The 26,952-nt window shown below is 39.7% G+C and overlaps 1 protein-coding gene across 5 annotated transcripts in view; it reads left to right on the top strand.

Moving 5' to 3' along the window:
- CTNNA2 (catenin alpha 2) overlaps positions 1 to 26,952 on the top strand; it is a 1,102,119-nt gene that overhangs the window by 330,296 nt on the left and 744,871 nt on the right. For all 5 annotated transcript variants that reach the window (XM_060656428.3, XM_060656443.3, XM_060656437.3 and 2 more), the window contains 3 exons: positions 2,888 to 3,054; positions 16,978 to 17,097; positions 20,637 to 20,903. In XM_060656428.3, the coding sequence (XP_060512411.1) occupies positions 2,888 to 3,054; positions 16,978 to 17,097; positions 20,637 to 20,903 (554 nt within the window). The remainder of the gene's footprint in view (positions 1 to 2,887; positions 3,055 to 16,977; positions 17,098 to 20,636; positions 20,904 to 26,952) is intronic.

Here is a 26,952-nt window from a genome sequence, read left to right as displayed (position 1 = left end):
CGGGGCTCGAACTCACGGACCGCGAGATCGTGACCTGGCTGAAGTCGGACGCTTAACCGACTGCGCCACCCAGGCGCCCCAATGAGTTTTTACTTTTAACTTAAATTGAATTAAATCATCTTCTATTTATCTTAGAATAATGTCAGAATTTAGCATGAGGTTTCCACTTGCAGAGTCACATTAACTAATGTGGGTCTCTCTCCTCTCAATCTCTCCTCCCCTTCCCTTTTCTAGTCTCTCATGGACATCTCCAGAGATCCTTCCTGGGGTGTCTGCTGGGGGCCACAACTTGATTAGCTCCATGTAAGAGCTCTATATTGCTATGTGTTACTCAGCTTTGAAGCAGTATTGCTGACTGAATGGCCAGTATCTGGATTAAGTGCCATTATACTGACACTTTATATAAAAACCTGTACTTGAATATTAGGTTGATTAGATAGGGTTCCTCCTCATGCTGATGGGTGCAGCTGGGCTCACCTCTGAGGGTTCTTGGTATAGAGAGTAGCCCTACCTGAGTGGCCTACTGTTATTGTGGTTCATATACCAATTTCGCTTGCAGAATTTGGGTTCAACCATGTTACTTACTAGGTTCATATGCAGAATAAATCTCCCCTTTCCTTGAATAAGTAGATTCATTCCACCATCAGCTACTGCACCCGTGATACCATACACAAATCTGTCCATCTTTAGATGTGGTGACCTTCTCAATATTTCATTAGATTTGCTACCACTGTGGATGTTCTTTCCAGCTGCACTATGCAGAGTGAGAATGAGATAGTCTTCTCCCACAACACAGATATCTGCCAATGAGTCTTTTTTTTTTTTTTTTTTTTTTTTTTGAGGGGGTTGGTTCAGGGAGTGAGGAGATTTATGCAATCCTGTAGCAAGGGTGGGACACCTGAATTAAATATGTATCTCCTAATTGCCAGCCTCCACCTTAAAGTATTTAGTCCTGAGGGGTCAGACCTTGAAAATTCACCTTTGTGCCAGTATGGTAATGAATTTTTACATGTCTCCCGTGCTGTTAATCAAGCTATTTGTTTGTGTATCGGCATTGAGACTAGGCTGGTCGGTTATATAGTATGCTTATTGTAGACAGTAGTCTCTTTTAAAAATCTAACAATGCAATATATTTCCTGACACGACTTTGTTTCCCAAGCATGAAAAGTATTCCTCTGAGGGTTGGAATGACTGTAACATTGAGTGAATTACATTCTATTCTGATCTGCTTGTGAAATGGAAAGGGGTGGTTTGTTTTGTTTTGTTTTCTCTTGTGTCTGAGGATACATTACAGGACACAGAGTCTTTCAGTGATATAATTGACTAGGTTTGGATTAATAGATGAGAAGTAATCATTTGTATAATAAATATTGAATGATTTTTTTTTTTTACCCTAAATTAAATAATTGGTCATATTAACTCTCTTTTTCAAGTTTATTGAAGAAGCTTTTATTGCCCCTGTGTATGCTCTGCTATGTGAAGCCTCATGATTCTGCTTCCCAGGCCTCTTTACCCCGGGTGATATCCAGTCCACTGACAGGGAACCTATCTCATCCTCGTCAGTGACCCCTCTGTTTGCTACTCCTGCATCCCTTTGTACAAATATTCAGTATTCACCAAACACTTGCCTTCCTCCTGGTCTCCGCATCTGATCAGTCCCCATATCTGGTCATGCTTGAACACAGATCTCATTAATATCCCCTTCCTCTCTGTATCCCATTTCTATTTCCCTAGTCTAGGACCTCATTACTGCTGCTTTCCAACAGTCATGCACTTGCCCTAATAACTAGTGTCTCTGCCCTAAACTTGTCCCCTGCACTTTATTTCATGTGATGTAGCCAAAATAAAAATCTATTAATGTCACTTGCGTCCCTGCTGAGGACACAGTTCAGATCTCGTTCACGGCTTTCCAAGCACTGCCGCCTCTATTCTCTGTACCCCTTCCTCCCCGTGCCTCCCACATGACTGTGGTTCCTCACACTCAGCATCCTGCTCCAGGTTTCAGAGCCTCACACGGCATTTATGCTGCTGAGGGTGCTGTTCCCACCACTGTCTTTCTGGTGAGCACCTCTTAGTTCTTCAGAGCCCATCAATGTTGACAGCTTCTCCCTGCCTCACGCTAAATACGTCAACCACTTCCCCTTCTTTGCCTATGGTCTTGATCATAAGCCTGTGGTGGTATGTAATCACAGATATTATGAGTATGTATTTACATCACGTTTCCTTATTAGATGGGAAACTCCTAGAGATCAGGGTGTCCTCAGTCACCTCTGTAATTCCAGAGCTTAATAATATCTGACATAGTACAGGCTTAATCAGCATTTGTTGGATTGGTTCAATTCTCTTATAAATGCTCTCTAAATTAGAGAATAGCTTCTTAGCAGGGTATTAAAAGACTATATTTGGGTATCTCTGTAGTCTGTTATTCTCTGATTAGCACAATTAAGAGTACAGTGTTAATGAGGCCAAGGTTTTAGTTTCATTCCTCTGTGGAGCAGTTAACTTTGCACCTCAACTGTCAGTGAGCTCAACTAGCTGCCTAGTAAATACCATTGGCTCCAAGGGAAATGAAATGTGAGACTGATTAAGGTCAGGGCAAATTCATCTCAACTATTAGACACATTGAATTGAATATATTCCTTATTGATGTTTAAAGCATAATTTCACACTTCTGTGTGAAACGAACACCTTATTTTGTCCACAGCCTCTGTCCAATGTGCACTGATGCACTGAACTTCAAGGTGGGCTGTGATGGAGAGTGGCAGGAATACCTCGTGTTCATGGTGGTTTTGCGATAAGAACAATAATCATCCATCCATGGATCTTTATGATTGCCAGCCTCTGAGCTTGCCGTCTACCCACACACCTCTCCATCTTTGTCTTCCAGGTGAGACAATGCGCATCGCCTCTTCGGAGTTTGCTGATGACCCGTGCTCATCAGTGAAGCGTGGCACCATGGTGAGGGCGGCGAGGGCTTTGCTCTCAGCTGTGACGCGCTTACTCATCCTGGCGGACATGGCGGATGTCATGAGACTTTTATCTCATCTGAAAATTGTACGTATGTGGAACTTAGCGAAACTTGCTTTAGGGGCGTGGTAAAACTGACTATGTATATTAGAGCTCAGAACTGTACCAAAGATGTTTCGCTACTCACCAGATCACTTACTCACCCGAGTGGTATACCTCCAAATTTTTCTTTTTTAATGTATTTATTTTGAAAGAGAGAGAGAGAGAGAGAGAGAGAGAGAGAGCACACTTGAATTTGAGGTAGGGGCAGAGAGAGAGGGAGAGAGACTTCTAGGCAGACTCCATGCTGACACAGTGCAGAGTCTGACATAGGGCTCAAACTTGTGAACCGTGAGATCATGACCTCAGCCAAAATCAAGAGTTGGACATTTAATGACTTAGCCACCCAATTGTCCCTACCCCCAAATCTTTCTAATACTAAAATTACATTTAATAATATGTAGGAAAAGTTATGGAAGGTTCACTTGAGTTTGGACTGTCCTCTTACTTCCTGGAATTCAAAACAGTATATTCTTTTAGTCCCCAGAGGCTGAGCACGGTGTACCTTCCTTGGCCCTTTCTTGCGATTCAGAATAGTGCGGTCCGTGTGGTCATTCAGAGTAGGTCAGTTCTTCTGGTTAGCTGGCCAAATGACCACCGATGCCCACCTTAATATGGATTGTGTGTTGAATTCTATTTTGTTACCTGCTCCATCCTTGCACTTCTATAGTCTGGCAATAAAGAGCCTCATATACACATCTCATGGTTAAAGTCAATCTTGTTGCACCAAGTCTGGCATCTAACATACCTGGACTGGGTGGGCATTTACACGCCGCACTAACCCATAGACTCTCATTATAAGTGCCTTGCTTGTCACATTTCCTTCATTCTCTTCAACTCTTTGGTTTCCTAATGGAAGTGGAGCCCTGCCCTAGTCACAAATTTTACTAGACCAGGGTTAAGGCAAGCCTTTCCAGTCCTTGACAGCTAGGCCTTTCTCTAGGCTGACTTGTATCTGTCTGCAACCAGGGTAGTTCAGTCCTCTGAACTCAGATAACATAATTCAACTGCTTAGGAGTATGGCTTCTGCCTAGAGAGTTTTTATTCCACGCCTCAGTTAATTTCACTTCTGGACAATTAGCACCAACCTTGGACTGACATCAGGGTCCTTAGATGATAAGATGCGAACCATGGGCTTTTCATTTTTTGGGAGTCAACCTATTGCTGGTTTAGTTCCCCTACCTATGGCCATTCCTGGCTTATCATTTTCCCTATTATCCAACCCTTGAGGTTTTTATTTTCTCTGTCAGTGAAATGAAAAGTAGGGGCAGGTGCGATAAGGAAGTGAATCATGAGAGCCCACTCTCACCTTACTTTCTATCTCAGATTTGTTCTGTAGAGGGGTTCATCAAGAAATTTCTGAAACAAGTGGTTGTCTGTCAAAAAGTCTTGAGTCACATCTTACCTGAGCTGGCCCCAATAAAAGAGCCAAGACTCCAGGTTATGTATCAACTCTATGATATTATAAAAGGTCTCAAATTCCAACATCTCCAGTATGAGTTCCATGATCATTAACCACAAAGCAAAGATACAGCTATTCTCGGTTTCTATAAGGGTGCACAGGTCTGAAGACCCAAGGGCACAAAGCTGAGCCTGCTTGGGAGTTTCCTCTCAGATTTTTCTGAGAACGGGCCTGTAAAAGCCAAGAAAGGCTCTTGCAGATTAGATGAGGTGAGCAGTATGAGGAGAGACTTTACCTAGTTCAGAGGATATCAACGGCCAGTACAACATTATGATTCACCATTTGGCTACTGGAATAAGGTTAACTTTAATTTTGGTTTGCTGTCCACTTGCCAACTGTGTTGTAATCTACCGTATAACCTCCTTACGTATCAGACGCTGCATCTGTTAATATGGGGCTAGTGGGAGTATAGCCCACAGAGTTGTAGGGAGTTTAAAAAGGGTCAAATTCCTAGGAAGCATTTATCACAAAGTTTGGTGCAAAGTAAGCTTCTCGCTTTATGCACATTTTAGGCAACAAGTAACTTTGTTCTCAAGTGTGTGGGAGAAAAGTTTCATTATCTTTCCCTTGCAGCCTGCTGAATCTTCAAATGCAACATTTTAAGAAAGATCTTCCCCTAGATAGACAATCTCCCTTTCCCAGGGAGAGAATAGGACCCAACCTCAAGAAATTAACTTGACATCCCATATGTTCTTTTTCTGCGCCTCGGAAGGCCCTGTTCAGCCATTCCTGTGATGACAGGCTGAATCTTCTCCCCAAGCTGCCCACATGCAGAGGGTGTCCATCCTCCAAGATGAGGTGGGACATACAGCACTGGTTCCTGCCTGTAATCCTGCCTCTCCACCCACTTGTTTTGACCAGTGCTGTCTACTGATAATATCACCACAGTCTGTTGTCTTCTGGAGTCAATCGTATTCTCTTCCCAACACAGCAGATGAAGGGAAGTCGGGGGGAAAAAAAAAACGGGTTTAGCACAAAACCACGGAAAGGTCAACCCAGCAATATTAAGTAGTCCTGTCAGACTGTCAGTAGTAAAATTAAAAGTGATTGCAGACTAAATAACGCATTTGTTCTCCGGAGAGCACCGCCTCTGTAGAGGGTAGCCGTGGTGGAACATTGCTCTCTTGTGGAGCAAGGAAGGAAGTGCAGGGCGAGGGCTTCCCAGACACAGGCGGTGGCGGGTCTCACGCTCCGGGTTCAAGTCAGTCAGGCTTTCAAATCAGGCGGCTGTTGCCTCCCTACAAAAACCCACAATGTGTCAACAATCCGTCCCACATGAACCTGTTGTATACTTCTACTTTAGCTTTTTGTTCTTTTTCGTAGAAGCACATTCTCTCATTCACAAACAAGTGTTGTCTGCAAGCATCTATGTATGTATTTTTAACTCAGATGAAGAAAACGTCTTTATATGTTTGAATGGAGCAGGTTAGAAATGGTCATCTACACCTTTCTCAAAGCTTTTTCCATATAAAAAAATGAGTTTGCTTACCGCACGGGTGATAATACCGAGGTAACAAAAAGTAGTGACAAGTGCTTTGCCATAAAGTAGTGACTCCAGAGGCGCCTGGGTGGCTCAGTCCAACTGAGCATCTGACTCTTGATTTCGGCTCAGGTCGTGACCTCTCAGCTTTGGGTTCAATCTCTCTGCCCCTCCTCCACTTGTGCTTTCTCTCTTTCTCAAAGTAAGTAAATAAAAACTTAAAAAATAAATTAATTTAAAAAAAGTAGTGACTCCATTTTCTTTTGGTTGAGATGATAGAGTAATACCCTGTGGTGGGTCTGTAGGTTCCTGCCATGGTAAGCATTATGCATAATATCTTCCTTTTTATCTCTTAGGCCATATGCCAAATTTTTATTGCTATTCTTTCCAGACAATGATTTTTTCTCATTTCTGAATGACTTACAGGAACATAGAGGGAGTTGCTTGATCAGAACCTTATATTCATGTTTCTCCATCAATAATTCACTAAGTAGATGAAGTATAGTCAGTTTATTCTCCTAAAATACCCATTTTCATTCTCTGCCCTGTACCCCAATAAGTAATTATCAGAAAATTGAGTAATAATGAGCAAATATAATTCACTCCGTAAAAATGAATCAGGAATTAGGATATCTGTAGAGTTTGTGTGATTTGGCAGGGTGTGCGATTTTGCATTCTGCTACCTGAAAATTATGTTTGGAAACGTATGTTTACATGACTGCTAAAGAGCCTATCTTTTCCTATAACACAGATATCCCTGTTGCCCATATTAAACTACTTGTATTATTATGCAAGTATTTGTATGGGCTTTAAGGTTGAGCTTTTTTTAAACATACATTCAGAATTCTCATGATTACAAAAGGTTTTTGCTGCTGTGTTTGCTTTAAAATCAGGATGATAGTGATGGAATAGTAGGTGACATACAATTCGAAGCTGGGTTATCACCCAGGTGGGAATCTGATGTTCCTCAGAAAAGCTAAAGTAATCATTTGCACATCAGACATCATTAAAAAATACTGAATTATAATCACCTTCATTGTTGAAGTTGCTGGTGAGTGATTCCCTAGCCAGACGTCTGATGTATCCTGCAATCAGCTGACATTGTCAGTGTGTTAGGTTCATATGTGGCACTTCAGACTTCTCAAGGAATCCTGCATTGCAATTGGTGATCATAAAGAGGGATATTTATTTTCCCTAGACTCTGAATTAATGTAATCAGATCGTATTGTCAGTGCTTAGCGTTGGCAATGGCATCACACACATAAACTCATCTTGACATGTATGTGTCAGAGAAAACAACCCCCTTTTTTCTATCCTCAGGCTAAGTCCTGGAATAATGATGTTCTTGATTATCTCAGAATCTCTCTCTAGAAAGTGGAATGGCAAAACAGAAAAACAACAACCCCTTAGTCAATTTCTCAGGAAAGTCAGATTGCCTTCGTAGCAACCAGGGGCTAGCTCTAATGCTGCTGCCTCCTGTTTGCAGGACATTGATGAGACAGGGTGACTTTAATATTACCTCTGCTTTTTGGGACATAAGCATCAAATAGTGTTGGGTGTCCTCAGTAACGGATTATTTCTCAGTAGTTGGCTGTGTAGTCCTACAGCTCTAATGTGGCTCTTGTGTTTGAAGAACAGCAGTCAATTGACATAAAATAGCCTTGTTTCTGATTATAAAGAGGGAAATTACTGCCCAGGTTCTTAGCATATCTTTTCTGCCACAGCTATTGTGGCATTAACTTCACACAGCTGGGTTGTTTGTAATTTATTTATGTATTCAGTTATCGTTTCAAAAAGGACTTACTGGATGCCTAGTGTATACAAGACACTGTGCTCAGATAACTTCAAAGGTGAATAAGTCTCAGCCTCTGCCTTCAAAACTTTATAGGCTACTAGGGAAGACATTAAGAAAAAAAGCATTGCATATTAGCAAAATGTGCACATGGCTGTGATCTCACCTACAATGAAGTTATACTAATTAGGATGTTTTCCACTTTAAGTAACACAAACCCAACTCAACTTGGTATTTTATTTTATTTTTTAATTAATTATTTTTTTAGTTTACATCCAAGTTAGCCTATAGTACAACAATGACTTCAGGAGTAGATTCCTTAAGCCCCTTAGCCGTTTAGCCCATTCCCCTTCCCACAACCCCTCCAACAACCCTCTGTTTGTTCTCTATATTTGAGTCTCTTATGTTTTGTCCCCCTCCCTGTTTTTATATTATTTTTGCTTCCCTTCCCTTAAGTTTATCTGTTTTGTATCTTCAATTCTTCATATGACTTCAGTCATATGAGATTTATCTTTCTCTAATTTCACTTAGCATAATACACTCTAGTTCCATCCACATAGTTGCAAATGGCAAGATGTCATTCTTTTTTGTTGGAGAATAATACTCCATTGTATATGTATACCACCTGTTCTTTATCCATTCATCCATCAATGGACATTTGGGCTTTTTCCATACTTTGTCTATTGTTGATAGTGCTGCTATAAACATGGGGGTGCGTGTGCCCCTTCGAAACAGCACACCTGTATCCCTTGGATAAACACCTAATAGTGTAATTGCTGGGTCATAGGGTAGTTCTACTTGTAATTTTTTGAGGAACCTCCATACTGTTTTCCAGAGTGGCTGCACCAGTTTGCATTTCCACCAGCAGTGCAAAAGAGATCCTCTTTCTCCGCATCCTCGCCAACATCTGTTGTTGCCTGAGTTGTTAGTGTTAGCCATTCTACATTGACAGGTGTGAGGTGGTATCTCATTGTGGTTTTGATTTGTATTTCCCTGATGAGTGATGTTGAGCATTTTCTCATGTGTGTGCCATCTGGTTATCTTCTTTAGAGAAGTGTCTATTCATGGTTTCTTCCCATTTCTTCACTGGATTATTGCATGTGTGTGTGTGTGTGTGTGTGTGTGTGTGTGTGTGTGTGTGTGTGTTGAGTTTGATAAGTTCTTTATAGATTTTGGATACTAACCCTTTATCTGATATGTCATTTGCAAATATCTTCTCCCATTCCATCGGCTGCCTTTTAGTTGTGCTAATTGTTTCCTTTGCTGTGCAGAAGCTTTTTATTTTGATGAGGTCCCAAAAGTTCATTTTCAACTTGGTATATTAAAAAAGGAGTATATTGGCTCACCAAAGTAAGAAGTCCAGAGGTAATTGGCTCAGGCAAGGCTTGACCAAGGCACAAAAATGTGATAAGAACCGGGCTCTTATCTCCTTTCCTTCACTAAGAGCACTCTTCTCTGTAGGCCCTTTTTTCATAGTCTCAAGATAGCTGCTAACTATTCTCAAAATTACATGCTTCTAGACTAAAGATAGCAGGAAAGAGTGAATTCTCTTCCCGTTTATTTTTAGCACAAATAAAAGTTTCATGGTCTTGTTAATTCTATTGGCTTATGAATTAGGTGATTATCTCTAAAAATTATTTAGAGGGGGAATGGGATGTGTTGATTTTTTTTTTTTTCAACATTTTTTAATTTATTTTTGGGACAGAGAGAGACAGAGCATGAATGGGGGAGGGGCAGAGAGAGAGGGAGACACAGAATCGGAAACAGGCTCCAGGCTCCGAGCCATCAGCCCAGAGCCTGACGCGGGGCTCGAACTCACGGACCGCAAGATCGTGACCTGGCTGAAGTCGGACGCTCAACCGACTGCGCCACCCAGGCGCCCCGTGTTGATTTTTTTTAATTTGGTCAGTGCTTACTCCTTTCCCTCACCATCCCCCAAGTCACAGATGGGATCAGTTCAACCAAATTATAGTGTTGGTCATTTGAGGTTAATATGAGAAAGGGTGATGTGGCTGGGAGAAGGAGGTCTCAGGATTCGGTCTTATTAAATTGAATGCGATTTGCTTTTCCTGGAACCAATTTCTTAGACCAGATTGAGTATGTGGGAGTTAGAAGCCCAAGCTAAACTGTAGCCTAAAGGCTGAGGGTGACTGGGAAGAGGTTGCTCCCATCAGAAGAGCTTGGGGATATATCATTCTGTTCAGTGATGAGATTAAAACTTCACAGTAAGTTCAGCAGGGGGAAGCTTAATATGAAGAACTGTTAACTCCAATAGCAGACTAGAGTTATAAGGGTTTGGATAGCAGGAAGAGAGCTCTAAGGAACATAGGAATAGCAGATATAAGGAGCAGCTGCTACCCCAAAGACTGGGATGGAGCACTTCAGGGAGACCCTCCCAGCCACTCTGAGCCGGGGCCAAGATCCAGATATTCCTACCTCACTGGGTGACAGTGAGGTCACCAAGGTGCCACACAAGCTAATGGAACTTGCTGGAAATCTTCCCTTAGTGTGCTCATGGGGTGCTTGTGCCGTAAGAAAGGAGATAGATTCAGGTCAGACAACAGACTTCAGCTACAGAGAGCTTCACACACCAAGGGAAGGAACAAAGGCATGAGAGCAAGAGAAGGGACTTGGGGTGTTCTCAATAATATAATTGATTCTGTCTTGCTGGAGCATACATGACAAGGTGGGGAGAGGCACCAACAAAGTTGGATGGGGCAATACAAGTTGTTTAGTGCCTCAGATAACATGATTCATTTGGACTCTGTGTGGATTATGGGGAGCCACTGAGTACTTCTAAGCCTTGGAATCAGATTTGTGATTTATATCAATAGTTTTGGTAGCAATGTGGAGAAAGAATTAGAAAAGCGGTGCATCCGAGCAAGGAGACGGATGAAGAGATCATTGAAACTATCCAGGCCAGTGACTGAAAGGCAGGTGAAGGCAGTGGCAGTGCATGTTGTGAAAAGGAGGTAGGTTTTAAAGATATTAAAGAGGTGGAATGACTAGATCCTGGAGACTGATCAGATGGGGCAAGGCTCTTAATGAGTGTTCATCTGTATAACCCAAGCCCAAACTCCATCAACTTCGTAAACCTATCCTTTCTGGGAAACTGAGACAGTAGAGCTGGAGAGTTAAAAGCACGAACTCTGGAGCAGACTACCTCGGTTCAAATCCAGGCTCCCAACTCACTTGCTGTCAGACCTCTTGGGAAGCTAGTGTAACCACCCTGACCTCAGTATTTCCTGCATAAAGTAAAAAATAGGAAAACTATCAACTGAAAAGAGCTGTTTTCTGGGACGAAATTAGGTATATATAAGCCATTTAGAACAGTGTCTGGTACATCCCATAAGTACTCAGTGGCACTGGCTAGTGTTATTTTTCTTGCACCAGCTGAAAATAACTTTGGGAATATAAGCTGTATTATTGTGCTTTATAAAACATGACACATTAAGAATACATGACAATAGCATTTAAGCATTCTTGCTTTCTGATGAAATCATTTTCTTCACTTGTTAACAAGAAGACAAAATTTAATCAGGAGGAACAGCTTATGAAGGAAAGAAAATATTTAATCAAGAAGGCCAGCTTTAGGGAGCGCCTGGGTGGCTCAGTTGGTTAAGTGTCCGACTTTGGCTCAGGTCATGATCTCATGGTTCATGGGTTCAAGCCCCGCATAAGGCTCTGTGCAGACAGCTGGGAGCCTGGAGTCTGCTTTGAATTCTATGTCTCCCTCTCTCTCTGTCCCTCCCCTACTTGCACTCTGTCTCTGTCTCTCAAAAATAAATAAACGTTAATTTTTTTTTTTAAATAAGCCAGAGTTAGGAGGCAGAGACATAAAATATGATGGTGCTGCGGTGTCAGCAGTCAAACCAGAGTACATGATTAAACAAGTAAAGTAATAGAATGTGGAATCTTACATCTACTCATTTATTTACTTAGCCAACTACTGTTTCCTAGATAATATATATTTTTGAATGTTTATTTATTTATTTTGAGAGAAAGAGAGAGAGAGTGAGAGAGAGGCAGAGAATTCCAAGCAGGCTCTGTGCTGTCAGGGAAGAACCTGACACAGGGCTCTATCCCATGAACAGTGAGATCATGACTTGAGCTGAAACCCAGAATCAGATGCTTAACCGACTGGGCCACCCAGGTGCCCCCAAGACAATATTTTTAATTTAGCTGTAAAACTAGATCCTAATAAGAGAATTATATAAGACTGATTAAATAGTTTAGTTCAGGTCACTTAAAATCCAATCAACCCCATATCCACAAGAGGATCCTGAAATGAGGTTAGTCTGTCCCAATAGGATTGAGGATCCTTACGCCCTGATTCATGGCCCTGGTATGGATGGTAAATTTTGATGGGAGAGCCAGGTGACACAGTCCAGGGGGGCGAAGGATCGACTCCTCAGTTCAGTACCCCCATCCCTATATATCTGCCTGACTCCTAGGAGCTGCTTAATAAGTATCGAATGACTACATGGATTCACAGACTACTTTTCGTATAATGAAGTAAATACATGAAGTTCCAATCAGGAAAATGGGAGACTGATTTAAAGAGCTGGTTGCCAACAATTTGACAAAGCTGTAGTCTGTGGAAGGCAGGCCTGCTTTAGGAATGGGGGTAGGGGCTATTTTGAACAATCTCTGTGAAAAGACCAAGATTTTAAGAGTTTTAAGTGACAAGCTCTGAAAATAATACCTAAATCCACTAACAAGGGAGGAAATTTTAATATCTTTTCTAGCTCTTTGAGTCTTTTCAGCTGTACCCTGCCCAAGCTGCCAATATTAAGGACAGGTGTACCTGGTTGAGCAAAGAGTTCTCACTTTGGTGTTCACAGCCGGGCCTGCTGTGGGAGGAGAACAGTTGATTGTGATATCCAGGACTCCGAGGGCATTCTTAAGAAGGGAAGCTACAGCTGCTGCCTCTAAAGGCTTCCTTTATCAGCTCATTGGAAAAGACTTCCCAGTTCCGGACAGGCGCGTCTCTCAAGCTTCCCCCTTATAACACCTCCCCAGGAGCTCTGCTCTGCTTAGAGCCCTCGCTGGCAGGCCTTCACTGTGAGGCTTCCACTCTCCCGAGTGCCTGGTCTGCAGATGTTCCAAGCGCCTTGCCTCTTGGAAATTATTTGGGAAAACATCTTCATTAGATACTTTGCTTAACAGATACTCCGATACTTAGCTAGACGCTAAGTGGCAGGTCAGTGTCTCTGTTTAAGGAGCTACTAATTCTTGCCAGTTATTCTAAGTGTTTGCTATTTTGCATTTCTTTCTTTGCTTTCCTACATATACAGAATACCTAGTTTGAGAAAAGAGTAGAGAAGAAATCTTTGTTCCATTTCTGTCATATACTTTGGTCTATTCAAGTTCTCTGTTTCTTTTTGTATTCGTATTGGCATTTTATATATTTAGAATTTATTGCAGATACAATTAAAATTCATTAGCATGAGAGGTTTTATCTTCATTTTTTTATCTTACTGTTTAAATTATCTGTTGATAGCCTCTTGTGGAGTCTGTTTCTAAACGTTCCATCTGTTGGGGCATCTGGGTGGTTCAGTTGGTTAAACATCTAACTATTGATTTCAGTTCAGGGCGTGATCTCAAGATTTGTGAGTTCAAACTCCACATTGGGTTCTGCGGTAACAGTGTGGAGCCTCCTTGGGATTCTCCGTCGGTCTCTCAAAAGTTCCATCTGAGAGTTTTTATCATAATTACAGTATTTAGCCCACTTATATTTATGTTCTAATTGAAATTAGTTAGCCATCTTCATTTTTTCCATTTACAAAAACCTTCGTCATTTCTTCTATAATTCTCACAATAACTTTGTGTAATACGTAAACATTATTACCTTCATTTTATTAAATGACATTGAGGGTCTGAAAGGTTAAGTGGCTTGCCTGGATCGTAATGCAAACAAGTGACAGAGTTGGGGTTCAAACTCAGAACCGTCTGACCCACAGCCTTCCTCACACATATTGACTCATATCTAACAATGTGAGGTTAGGGAGGCTAGGGAGGTTTTCCTTTTTTTTTTTTTTTTTTTTTTTTAAGTTGTTTGTTTATTTATTTTGAGAGAGAGCATTGGGTAGGAGCAGAGAGCCAGAATCCCAATCAGGTTCAATGCTGTCAGCAGGGCTTGAACTCATGAACAGATGATGACCTGAGCTGACATCAAGAGTTGGATGCTTAACCAATTGTGCCATCTAAGTGCTCTGAAAAAGTTTTTGGAGAAAGTGTCCTGAGTATTCTGTATAAGAACTGCCTTTTAAAGTGTTTGGCTTATATCCCTGTAATTTCCTTTAATCCAGACACCCAGAAAGAAAATATCATTGTCTCTGTTTAAAAAAAACAAAAACAAAAAAAGGACCAACTTGGTTATTCTATTAATTTTGACTTCTCAGAAGAAGTGTCTGGTCACTGCCCTTTTTTTTTCCCCCTTTTCCTTCTTGTTCCTTCAGCACCGCCCCCCCCCCCACCACCACCATTTGTCTGCTCCCACCACTCTCTGCTATGGTCCCATTTCTTCCAGACCTTCGACTGATTCTGAACCCATGTTTCTACATGAGAACTTTGCATTACTTGACCTTTGGAGATCCTTGTAGATTAAAACTCTAAGTACGGCTAAGTCTACCTTTACACAGAGACCCCATCATTGGTGTTTCTTTTTAAAAGAACTTGACTGAATGAGAAACATAGATTCAAACCAGCATCTGGATTCTTCAGATACGGCCGATAAGAAAATGTAAGGTATAAAGCAACAAAATAGATACTCCCAATTGGCCTGATTAATATTCAGTAAGAAGCCTGTTTTATATATGTATTAGAAAACAAATCCAAGATTTAGCTCCTTCTGAGATAATTATTTTGCTCTTCGCTGGAACCAGTTTTTATGTCCTCCGGAAAGATTTACAGCTCAAATAAGCAGCAGGAACAAATTAACTGCCAAGAGCTGTCCTCTCCATGATGGTGTTGATAGCCGTGTTAAGATAATTACAAATCTATTAGAAAGTGAGACATCACTGATTTGTTGTTTTAAAGGTTTGAGGTATAAGATTCTAATTAAACTATGAAAATGCTTTATCTGGCCTATTCCATACCATAAAATGTAAATTGATTTGAGTCCCTAAAAAAGTATCTTGACACACAACAGTCCTTTTTTTCAATGATTGTTACTGTTTTTCCTTGAGTATTATTAGAGCCTGGATAGGAATTGAACAAGACTAACATTGAGAAGTGAAAGTATTTTATATTTTTTACAGTTAAGAAAAGATTGAGAATTTCCATAGGAGATGTGAATGGAAACTTAATTTTATGTGGAGTCTAGATTACCAGCGTTCTAAATAACTTCCCTGGCTTGCTACAACTCTTAATAAAAATGGGTTAACCTATTTAGTAAATTGAATGGCATGTCTACAGAGAAAAAGGTTGATGATCTCCATTATCACTGGTTTATATACACGATTCTCTTCCTCCACTCAGTGAAACTTGATAAGGATATTGAATTAGGTATCTTTGTGATTGTGTCAAGCTTAAACAAAGGTAGATTTCTGTAGCTTAGAACTGTGTTAATCTCTGGCTTTTTCTAGCTGTTTTAGTGGTCCTTTGTATTTCCGCATTGTCAAACGATGAACTCCCTGTATGTTCCCTTTGGCTTGCTTCAAATACAAAGAGCTAATCAGAATTCTTCAGTAGGCCCTGCATTTTCTTCACTTCACATGACTGAGCTGCCTGCTCTTTTTCTGTTGCTTCTATTAGAAGACATCATTAGCAGAGGTCTGTCTACTAGGGTCCCTTTTTGTATAGAAGAACTTTTGATTGAGCAAACACATACCTGTTTTGTGCCTTACTCAGAACTTTTTTCTTGGTTATTTCCACTGGCAAAATAGCAAGTTGACTGATGATGATGTCATGGATTACTTCATATCTCAATTTTAGTTTTAATTTAAATTGAGACCACAGGTGTTTAATGTTACCAATTGTGGAAATCTTCACACTGTAGTAAAGTCATTCTGGAGGGGGCACCTGGGTGGCTCATTTGGTGAAGCGCCAGCTTCTGCTGGGTCATGATCTCCTGGTTCATGCGTTCGAGCCCCACATCGGGCTCTCTTGTTGTCAGTGCAGAGCCTGCTTTAGATCCTCTGTCTCCCTCTCTCCACTCTCCCGCATGTGTGTGCTCTCTCAAAAATAAATAAAAACATTAAAGTCATTCTGGAGAATGACTTTAGTACCACCCAAATCCTCAAGTCATTTATTTTATTTTTTTTAATGTTTTTTACTTTATTTTTGAGAGAGACCTAATGTGACTGGGGGAGGGGCAGAGAGGGAGACACAGAATCTGAAGCAGGCTCCAGGCTCTGAACTCTCAGCATAGAGCCGACGCAGGGCTTGAACCCAGTAACAGTGAGATCATGACCTGAGCCGAACTCGGAGCCACCCAGACACCCACCAAATCCTCAAATCATCTGTAAAGGAGTTCTTAGTGAAATTCCTAATTCAAGTCTAAGACCTCTCTGCAAAAGTTGCATGATCCAGTTGGCAAGAATTGGAAGCAGGGCACATCATTAGGGAGGCATGCCTGCTCTCATTCTGCTCACCTGCATTCTACCCCCGCTGACACCACCTTCAGTGGCAACGAGGCTTCAGATTCACTTGCTTCTCCACGGGGTGTACAGCTCCTCTTTCCAGTGGATGTCAGGGTGTGAACTCAGTTCACAGTTACAGGCCGTTCAGCTCTGGCTGCACAGGTGTTGCCAAGAACTGTGGTTGCAGATTCAAGCGCACTCACACTTCAGGGAATTCCTTCAGTTTTCGTTGGTGAAGCACTTCCTCCTGAAGATTTCTAGAATTTGTTTTCAAATTCCATGTTTTTTTCTTTGATCGATTTTCTTGTATGTGTCTATGTGAAATTATTAGTCTGTATTCCTCATCAGAATCCTAACCCAATAAACGACAATTGATATAGTTCTAATGCTTCAAGAGTTCAGGCATTATCTTTTTGGGTACAAAATATCCTGTGTGTTGTGAAGAAATATTCTGATTATAAGTACTTATTAGTGGTACTTCTATTTTATTTAAATGTGAATCCCTAGGCATATTTTTTTTTAACAAATGACCATTTCTAACATGTTTAATATTTAAATTCTATCCATTGATAAATGTTCCTTATTACCTCAGGTGGAAGAGGCCTTGGAAGCTGTCAAAAATGCTACAAATGAACAAGACCTTGCAAATCGCTTTAAAGAATTTGGCAAAGAAATGGTGAAACTCAACTATGTAGCAGCAAGAAGACAACAGGTGGGGACAATTCAGGAAATGCTGGGGGAAAAATGTGTGTTTAAGTAACCTCCTAGCTGGGTAGGCTTAAACAACAGATCAGCCTTATCTGCTGGTTATCAAATTAGCAAATGTCCTCAGAACCTGTGATCAACAAAGGTTGCTTATTACATGGGTCAGTTTTCATAGCGTTGTGGGCCCTGGGGTACTCTCTGCCCCCTGCCTACCTAGGGTAGGTCACAGGCCTCCTGTGTGACTGGTGGGAACCACTGTAACCTTTTTTCCACTGTAAGAAAAGCTCCCCAATCAAAAAAAAAAAAAAAAGAAAAAAGAAAAGAAAAAAGAAAGGAGGGGAGAGTGGTTTCATGTAGTGCAGTGGATGCTTTCTGAGCACCACCCTTTGCCCTCACTTTTTGTTTCCTAGCCCTGTAGACCCCATCATGCATACGCATAGCCCAAATGTGCAGCATGTTGAGTGACCCCTTTATGAAAGACAAGAAGACTATGCAAAGAAAATCAAGGAAAGGCAGAGAAGAAAATAAATGTGTGGGGGTGTGGGATAACACAGGTTAAGTGTGAGTTACTCTGATGAAGGTGACTGACATAGTGCCTTCTGTCTTCCTTTTGTCTAGAGCTAGCATTCAATTTAGTCTATTCTAGTTGTTTTTCAAGTACCATTAGGATTTTATCCTCAAGGAATTTGTTTTCATTATTTTCCCCTAGGAAAAACATCTCCAAATGTGAAAGGGTCAGTTAAAAATCCTTTACCCGTCCTCTTGACTGTTCCTATAATTCTTCAACACGTAGAGCAATTCCTAGTGATTTAAGATGGTCTGTGACCAACAAGAAAGTTTTATTCAACAAACATTTGTCGAGTGTTCTTCTGTGCCAGGTTGAAGGAACATTGGTATTACAAACTGGACCAAGATCTAGTTTCTGCCCCTAACATGCTTACAGTATTCTTTGTGTGAGAGACACACGCATGTGATTTGAGATTACTTGATGATTTAAGTATTTAGTAATCAGCAAAACTCAAATGAGCTCTTGTGTGATAGTCCAAAATGTTAAGATGGGTAGGAGTGAAGTTACGCTGAAACACAAATGTGAGAACCAAGAAATCTACTTAGCTAATTTAAACAACTGAGAAAAAAGCCATTGAATCTTGATCTTAGTGAACCACGCGGGCAGTTGGGAAGAAAGGTAGGGGCCAGGACATTGGGAGTCTTGCAGAAGTCTTGGATTTTATTCTAAGTGGGTGGGTAGTATTGGAATAGTTCAAAGTTTGATATCAATGTCTCAAATACGTATTTTAGCATTTTAGATATGTTGTGCAGAAGGGAATGGAAGAGAAGAGACCAGCTATAGTTGGGGGGGGGGGCTGAAGTAGGTGAGAGATGGTGGTCTTGATTCGTTTGTAGTGGTGGAAATGGAGGAAACTGCAAAGAATCTGAGTTTATTTTGAAAATAGAACTCGGAGGACCTGATGTTAAATTGGACATGTTAGGAAGTGACAGCAACCAGTTCAGTTCTAAGGTTCTGGTTTCAGCACATGAGTAAATGTTGGTAAGTTTACAGAGACGGGAAAGACGGGGTCAGTTGGATACAGAAATTAATGTTTCATATTTAGATACATGGATTGTGAGATGCCTGTGAACTCTCCATGTAAAAATGTCAAATAGAAGAGAGTTGTGGGTTGGAGATGGAAACATCAGGTACTGGTGTATATATAGATGTGTACTAAAATTCATGGACATGTATGAGATTTATATGAGAATACCCATAAGTATCATTTATTTCATCAATACCTTATTTTTAATTAACTTCTAGTTCAGTCTCTTTCAAGAAAATTTAGATAACAGGTAGAATTGGAAGAAGGAAAAAACCATAGAACACCCAACCACCCAAGAAAAAAGTGGTACAATTTTGGTATATTGCATTTTAGTTATTTATCTTCATATTTTAACATATTTATAATCATACTTTGCATACAAGTATGCATATTATGTTCTACCTTTTCATTTATCTTGTAAATATTATTCATGTCATTTATTGAAAACTATAGTATCCAGAGTCTATCAAATAAATAAATGCTTCAGTCATTTACTTAACCAATTCTTCATAATTTAACATTTAGATTGCTTGGAGGGTTTTTTAATGTAATTAAGGAATGTTTCCTCAAATGTTTTTATGGGGAGAATCCCCCTTCCATCTCTTCCTTTTTTAAGTATAGGTACCCAGTAATATAATATGCAATTTCTGGACCAGAGTTCTGGAGGTTAAAAGGCTCTTCATGGCTAGTCGGGAGAAACCTTTCACTTTGAATGCCTAGATAATTATCTGGCATAGAAAGTACACACACATGTTGGTTACCTATTGGTGTTCATGTTTAGGATCAAAAAGAAATGCCCTCAAACTAGAAATCCTGTTGGCGGGCTAAATTCATTAGTGCATAAGCAAAAGATGATAGATGGTTCAGTTAATGATTACTTGTCAATCTGCCTTGACAATCCTAGATAACCAATAAATTATGCTTGTCTCAGAGTCGTTTTGACACACAAAAGAAAAGATACAATTGTTGCCAGGTAATTCATATAACACATACTGAATAAACAAATAGAAACTGAACCCCAGTGATTCAAATAACCTTCAATGATGTTTTGAAACTGGAAAAATTTCTCTGAGATACTCAGCTGGCAATCCTACATGGCCTCAGAGAGCAGCACTGCCTTTAACATTTCTGTAAATGATGTGAACATTTTCTTAACAATGCTCTTTAAAGCTGAAGATCAAGAGATTCCCCAGTAGTATTATTTTGACAGCCAAAACTAGGAAGGCACATCACCTTTGATCTATTTTTATTCCCTAAACTCAGTGATTGAGCTGCCATTAAAGATAACTTTAAAAAAATGAAATGAAATGAACCCTAGTCCGAACCTGATAATGAAGTGGCAGATATGCACTAAGCAAAAATCAGAAGAGTTTGATTTCCCATGTTTGTAATTGTCATTGAATATAGGGGCAAGCAATATCAGAAGACTGAAGTCTGGGTTTTCCTCTGCTGCTTAACTAACTCCTATCCATGCAGGCTACTTGTCTGTATCTTGGTTTTTACATTTTCCCCAGCAATATTTGAGTGCCTTTTATAGGCCAAACGTTTGCTAATAAGTCAAGGGCCACTAAACAAGATCGGGTTTCCTGCTCTCAATAGATACAATACATGCTTAAATATGTAACTCCAGTACAGTATAATAAGTATTGATGATAGGAGGGGATAGGGGCTTGTGGGAGCAGATAGGAGACATCGCCTAGAGAGCTGGATGGAATAGGTTCCAGGAAGATGGGCCATGTTGAGTGAAAGGGTAGGGTAGAAGAGGAGTACTCCAGTATTTCATGCAGAAAGAACACCATACACAAAGTCCTGGCAGCTAGAGAGAGGACAGGGGAAGGTAGATGGTTTACAAAATTCAGTGGAGTTCTGTGAGTCTGACTCAGAGTTCAATAACAAAGGTTTCCATGGCAAACTTCATGGATGTGACAGGTCTCATGTTTTGCACACACAGGAGCTGAAGGACCCTCACTGTCGGGATGAGATGGCAGCTGCCCGAGGGGCTCTAAAGAAGAATGCCACAATGCTGTACACAGCCTCCCAAGCATTTCTCCGCCACCCAGATGTTGCTGCCACCAGAGCCAACCGAGACTATGTGTTTAAACAAGTCCAGGAAGCCATTGCTGGCATCTCCAATGCTGCTCAAGCTACCTCGCCCACTGATGAAGCCAAAGGCCACACAGGCATCGGTGAGCTGGCTGCAGCTCTGAATGAGTTTGATGTAAGTGTCCCAGTGGTGCACACAGAGGGGTATACACTTGCATTGAAAAAAATGATTTGGGGATGAAGGGCCACAGTAGCATGCATGAATTTACCCCTCGTAAAGGCTTAGGATAAAAGGTAAATTATATCCTATTTCTGTTGATGGGAATCCAACACAGTGGCAGAGCCTAGTTTTCTTGAATTCAAAGGATCTAACAACAATGTTGAAGAGGACTTGAGGTTAGGCAAGCAGAAGCCCTGTAAATCATTAACTTTTTTTTATCCCACTGGTTATTTAGGGACCATTCATCACTTGGATGATGATCTTTATTTTTAAGGGGACAAATGTCATAAGCAGTGTAGGTATAGGTTGCCTCTATGTTGTGCCTGGGTGAAGAACTACCCTCAATGTCTTCATTTTAAATCATTGACAAATGTTGCCCACTGATCCCACATGGGATCACCATCTTCCTTGAATAGACCCCTCTGGGTAATGCCTCTGCAGGACCCATGAATGACCCACATTCTGCACCTGCTGTTTCTGGGGGTGTGTCCCAATGAGCGAAGCAGTAGGAAGATGGCATCAAAGTGAATGGGAGGCATGCATGTAATCAGTACCCCAGGATGAGAGCCCTCACTTGTCCTGGATCAGGATATGGACCCACCTATGGGATGCTGGAATTCATCTGAGCTCATTCTGTGTTCAGTGTGAGAGTCTAAGTGTGTTGTGAGAACTACCGAGATTTAAAATAATTGGTATCTGCTTTCAAGGATTCTATTTCCCTGTAAGGAGATGGGAGAAGTAGAATGTATTAAATACCTTTCAAGTGATAAAACACAGTATTAAAGAAATTCATAAGAGAAAAATAGGTTACTTAATAGCTGTGGAGAAAGATGATGAGCTTGCTTTTGGATCTGTTGACATGAATTTTTGGCAGGAGGTGACTGGCTAGAGAAGAGAATCAGGAACAAAGCAGTGATTGCTAGAGACCTAAAGCTGGAAGATATAATGGAGGAATAATTATGATACTTGACTTAGCTGTTTTCCCAGGGGTGTCTCCTCTTTTAGTTTTTTCAGTTAGTCAAAATATAATAGAGATAGCTTAGACCATATACTGTTTCCTATGTTTTTTTCTTTTTCTTTTTTTTTTTTTTTCTTGGTCAAGATTAAATACAATAAATTTAAAGTGACTGCCACAGGATCACCTGGGTGGCTCAGTTGGTTAAGTGTTGGGAGAGAAAGTTAATAACTCACATATCACATTCAACTGATTTCATGCAAGTGACAGATTATATTTATTTAAAGATATTTGGAAATTTAGGGGCACCTGGGTGGCTCAGTTGGTTAAGTGTCCGGCTTCGGCTCAGGTCATGATCTAATGGTTTCTGAGTTTGGGCCTGGCTTTGGACTCTGTGCTGACAGCTTGGAGCCTGGTGACTACTTCAGATTCTGTGTCTCCCTTTCTCTGCCCCTCCCCACTTGTGCTCACGCTCGCTCTCTCTTTCAAAAATAAATAAACATTTAAAAAATATTATTTAAGTATTTACCACAGGTATTGGGGGTTAATATGTAATTCACAAAGTTTGAGGAGACTCCATTGGAGCTAATAGAGTTAGTAAGGTTATCAGTTTTAAAATAAACATATGTCCACAGATTTGCAAAGTGCAAAAACATAGTCATGGAAAAACAGATCCTATTTTTTAAAAAAATGATCCTGTTGATAGAAATGAAAAGTAGTTTGTTGGCTTTATTTTATTCCTTATTTCCTTATAAATGTTGGAAATAATCCTGATACAGATGTGGAGGACTAGAAACAAACAAAACAAAACAAAAAAACTGAGTGGCAAGTTCTACTTTTGGGTATGATATCACAATGATAGCACAAGCCTGGGTAGGAAAACTATCGATTCTTAATTTTTGCAATGTTCAGACAATCCCAATAAAAATTCTAAGAGTTCTTTTGCAACTTGACAGAGTAATGATGAAGTTTTTTTTCTGGACTAAGAATGAATAAGCCCACATTTTAAGGAGATGAAAATGAGCGGGTGATGTACTCGATATTAAAACATTCTAATGCTACATTAATTTTAAAAGTGTGCATTAGACCAAAAAATGCCTAGTCAAGTTAAACAGAATAGAAAATTGCAAACAATCTACAATACAAAATTATTTTATGAAATGATAGTTTTTAAAATTAGTAGGTGGATTAGTCAGATTTTGACAAAACTATATTTTTATAATCCTATGTTAATTTCAAAAAGTAAACAGTAAACCCTGCCAGGACCTGGTAATAGGAGTAGAAGCACTGAATGCAGAGAACTCCCTGGAAGGACAGTCAGACCCTTCAGCTGCTGCCACCTTCTGCCCAAGCGTGAGGACTCCACCTTCCCATTTTCTTTTTATTCAGAACCTTCTCACTGAAAGGAGCTTTTACTAAAAATGAGGTTCACAATACAAAAGGCTTTGACTCATAAAATAAAACTTAAGACTGTATGGGGAAAATCTATTAGCAAAGTATGTTGGAAATACTTAAACGTTTGAAATGTTGGTGTGTGTGTGTGTGTGTGTGTGTGTGTGTGTGTGTTGTTTTTTTATTTTATTTTTTAATGTTTATTTATTTTTAAATATGAAATTTATTGTCAAATTGGTTTCCATACAACACCCAGTGCTCATCCCAACAGATGCCCTCCTCAATACCCATCACCCACCCTCTCTTCCCTCCCACCCCCCATCAACCCTCAGTTTGTTCTCAGTTTTTAAGAGTCTCTTATGTTTTGGCTTCCTCCCTCTCTAACCTTTTTTTTTTTTTCTTCTTTTTTTCTTCCCCTCCCCCGTGGTCTTCTGTTAAGTTTCTCAGGATCCACATAAGAGTGAAAACATACGGTATCTGTCTTTCTCTGTATGACTTATTTCACTTAGCATCACACTCTCCAGTTGCATCCACATTGCTACAAAAGGCCATATTTCATTCTTTCTCATTGCCATGTAGTATTTTGTTTTTTTAACTGTAGTGATACGCTGTGCAAATACGGCTTTGGGAGGTTAATACAGAAATGTAAGTTTCTTACAGAACATGACATATTAACTAAGTAATTCACTGTATTTTAACTATTATACTAAGTAAATTTTATTAGTTAAAATAAGTGTATTATGTTTATTCTATGCTTATAGAATACCAGACCACTCAATCATATATTAGCTAAGTATATTAATCAAGTAATATTTTATTAATAAATGTATACTGGTTCACAAGCTATATAAATAACTAAAGCATTATCTAATGTTTCAAACTTTATTTCTCAGAGATTGACAAATGTTTAAAACTTCATTTCTCAGAGATTGACAAAATTCATCAGGGAGAACCATCTAAATTGGTGATTTATAGATAGTAATTCAATTGGGTATGGTTTCCTAAAAATTTGGTAAGTGCAATTTCAGTACTTTGTCAAAAATAGTAATGCTAATAAAGTATTACAGAATATGACCAGATATAAGGTAATTCGCCATTTGTAGATTTGGTTTTTCCACCATTTGACACCAGCAAATCTAGACAGTCCTTAAGGATATTTGAAATTATCACTAAAAATTAATGTTCTCCTTCTCTTGGTGACAGAATTCTCCATGTTTGTTCTTTAGTTGCATAATGAATACTTTGGTTGTTTTTTTTTTTTTTTTATTCTGCAGACATATTGACTTGAAATTGATTTTTGAATTCAGACATCTGTCTTATATCCTAAAAGCTATTATCAGATATTAAACAAATTGATACCACATTGGGAGGGAAACTCACTCAAACTTCCTGTGAATTAGTTTTCTGGCAATATCCCTTCCTGATGCTAGGTTTACTGACTTGCCAACGTGAAGGAGATTTTAAAAAGTAAAGTATGTTTGAGATCCTGAAGTGAAAGGAACTATAGAAATACACAAGTCCATTGTGAGCATGGCTAGCATGCCTTAATGTTCAATTTCAAGCACGATTTGTATTAGTCATCAGTATGCAAAACCCAGTTTTATGGGCAGTAGGATGCAGAAGTGACGTAAAGTTTGATAGCTGACTAAAAACAAGGTAGAAATTAGTATTTTTACGTTAATTTGTTAAGTTGTAGGATTGATTTTTTTATTTTTTATTTATTTATTTTTTTAAATCTAGGTAGTTAAAATTGTGGCTCAATGCATGGTGACCTATTTTCTGGCACTATTTTTCTGCCTACATGAAGAGTTGATGTAGTGATTTATGGAGCAAAGGAATGAAGAAAAAACCCAGGATTTTAACAACTTGAAACTGTCAAGGGAGTTTCTAATGATAAAACAGCAAAGAGAAAATGATTGCTAATCAATGGAAAAATCAGCCTCTGTTCAAAATGTGGCAGCTTGAGGTAGTTAATTTTATTGGGTGAAACTACTAAGGAATACTAAAAAGATGTTTAAAAATATAATGACTACTCAGAAATAAATCTTATTAAAATGTCTTTTTTACTGCCAGAAAACTTGAAAGAGTGAGAGAGAGGAAAATTAAAAGTTATTCCTACAGAATTTCTATTTTAAAGAGAAGGGAGTATACTATATCTTGTTTTTTGAAGCTTCTTTTGTGGATGAAGGCACTTGAGAAAAATGGAAATTAACACCATTCATGACCCAGTCTTTATAATGGGTAGCTATTTGCATTTTAAACGTTTGTTTTAAATCAGGTAGTAAGTAAACACAATCTCAAATTCCTCTAACTTTATTACCTTCTTACTTGTGAATTTTCTTACTTTTCCCCACCTGCCCTGGGTATTTGCTTGATTAGTAATTATTTTCTTGGACATTTAGTTTCTCTTTCTCCACTAGGAGAAATTCCCTCAGCCTATAGAAAAATGTATTTCTCTTCTACAGTCTAAGAAGAAAATAAAGCATTAGTCTACTATATTTACCATTTTTCTCATACTTCACTCTTCTCCTTACACAGTTCTTTAAGAACAGTTCTTAAGTCAATTCCAGTCCTTGTTTCCGTGTCTTGGCTACCACTAGCTCTTCCCTTTTTGAGCCTTGTCATCCAACTTTTACTGCCCCTCCTCTGTAACTCTGTGTTTGAATCTTTAAGGACCCCCAAGTCTATGTGCTTTTACTTGCTAGTTCTCAACTACTTTAAATTTAGAATGGGTGGGGTGAATTTTAATAGCATTAACCATATTCTTTTTTTTCTTCGTATTATTTCTGATTTGCAAGATTTATTTTTACTTGAAGAGTAGGGCAATCTGACCTTAACTACATTGAGTGAAATGTCACCATGACATACCAACTCTACATACATTGCCCTTGCTATTTCTACCTGATTTTTCATACCCTCTTCCCGCTGGTATTTCTTCCATTTTCTCCCTCTTTCTTTTTAAGTATAATTGTGTGGATCTAATTGTAATTATCTTACTGCTAGTATTCAGTGGATAAAAGTGTTGGAATGTGAGCATAAGACATCATGGAGCATCTGCATCACAGGCCAGTGAGGATAGCAAAACTCTTCATCTCACAAGGTTAGGGCACATAGACCAACTGCACTGATGGGAGAATTGTCCTCTGGGGAGCATCTCCATGTTACGGTGGTCACTGCCCTAAGGTGATTCCAACTATGTGCACTTCTCAGGTATATATGGACAATCTAGGAGATCTAGTTGGAAAAACATGGTTAAGAAACAGGAGTAAGATGGTAACTCATTTCACAGCAAGACCCCAGCCCAGTTTTGGGACATGGAGGTTTCTGGACACCCAAGCATAATAACCCTAGCCCAGGGTTTAGAACCCAGGGTTGGAATACAGGCCCAGTGGAGAGCTGGAGTGCTAATACAGGTATCTTATGTAAGAAGACCAAATGCATGACCTCGTGCAGACCTATGCTTCAGGAGACTAAAGAAGTAGAGTTTTTCAGTTGGCACCCTACTGTAAACATCTCTCTTCATACCTTTTGAATAGTGAGATTAATTCTTAGGTGCTCCTGTTGAAACCCTGATCCCTTAAGGAGCCGTGAACCAGAATTCTGGCTGGCTCAATGATTCTTAAAGGGTTTTATTGACTCATGGTCTCTACAAGGAGG

The sequence above is a fragment of the Panthera onca genome, chromosome A3, assembly GCF_046562875.1.
Source record: "Panthera onca isolate mPanOnc1 chromosome A3, mPanOnc1 haplotype 2, whole genome shotgun sequence".
NCBI lineage: Eukaryota > Metazoa > Chordata > Mammalia > Carnivora > Felidae > Panthera > Panthera onca.
This window is presented reverse-complemented; position numbering and strand designations above follow the sequence as displayed.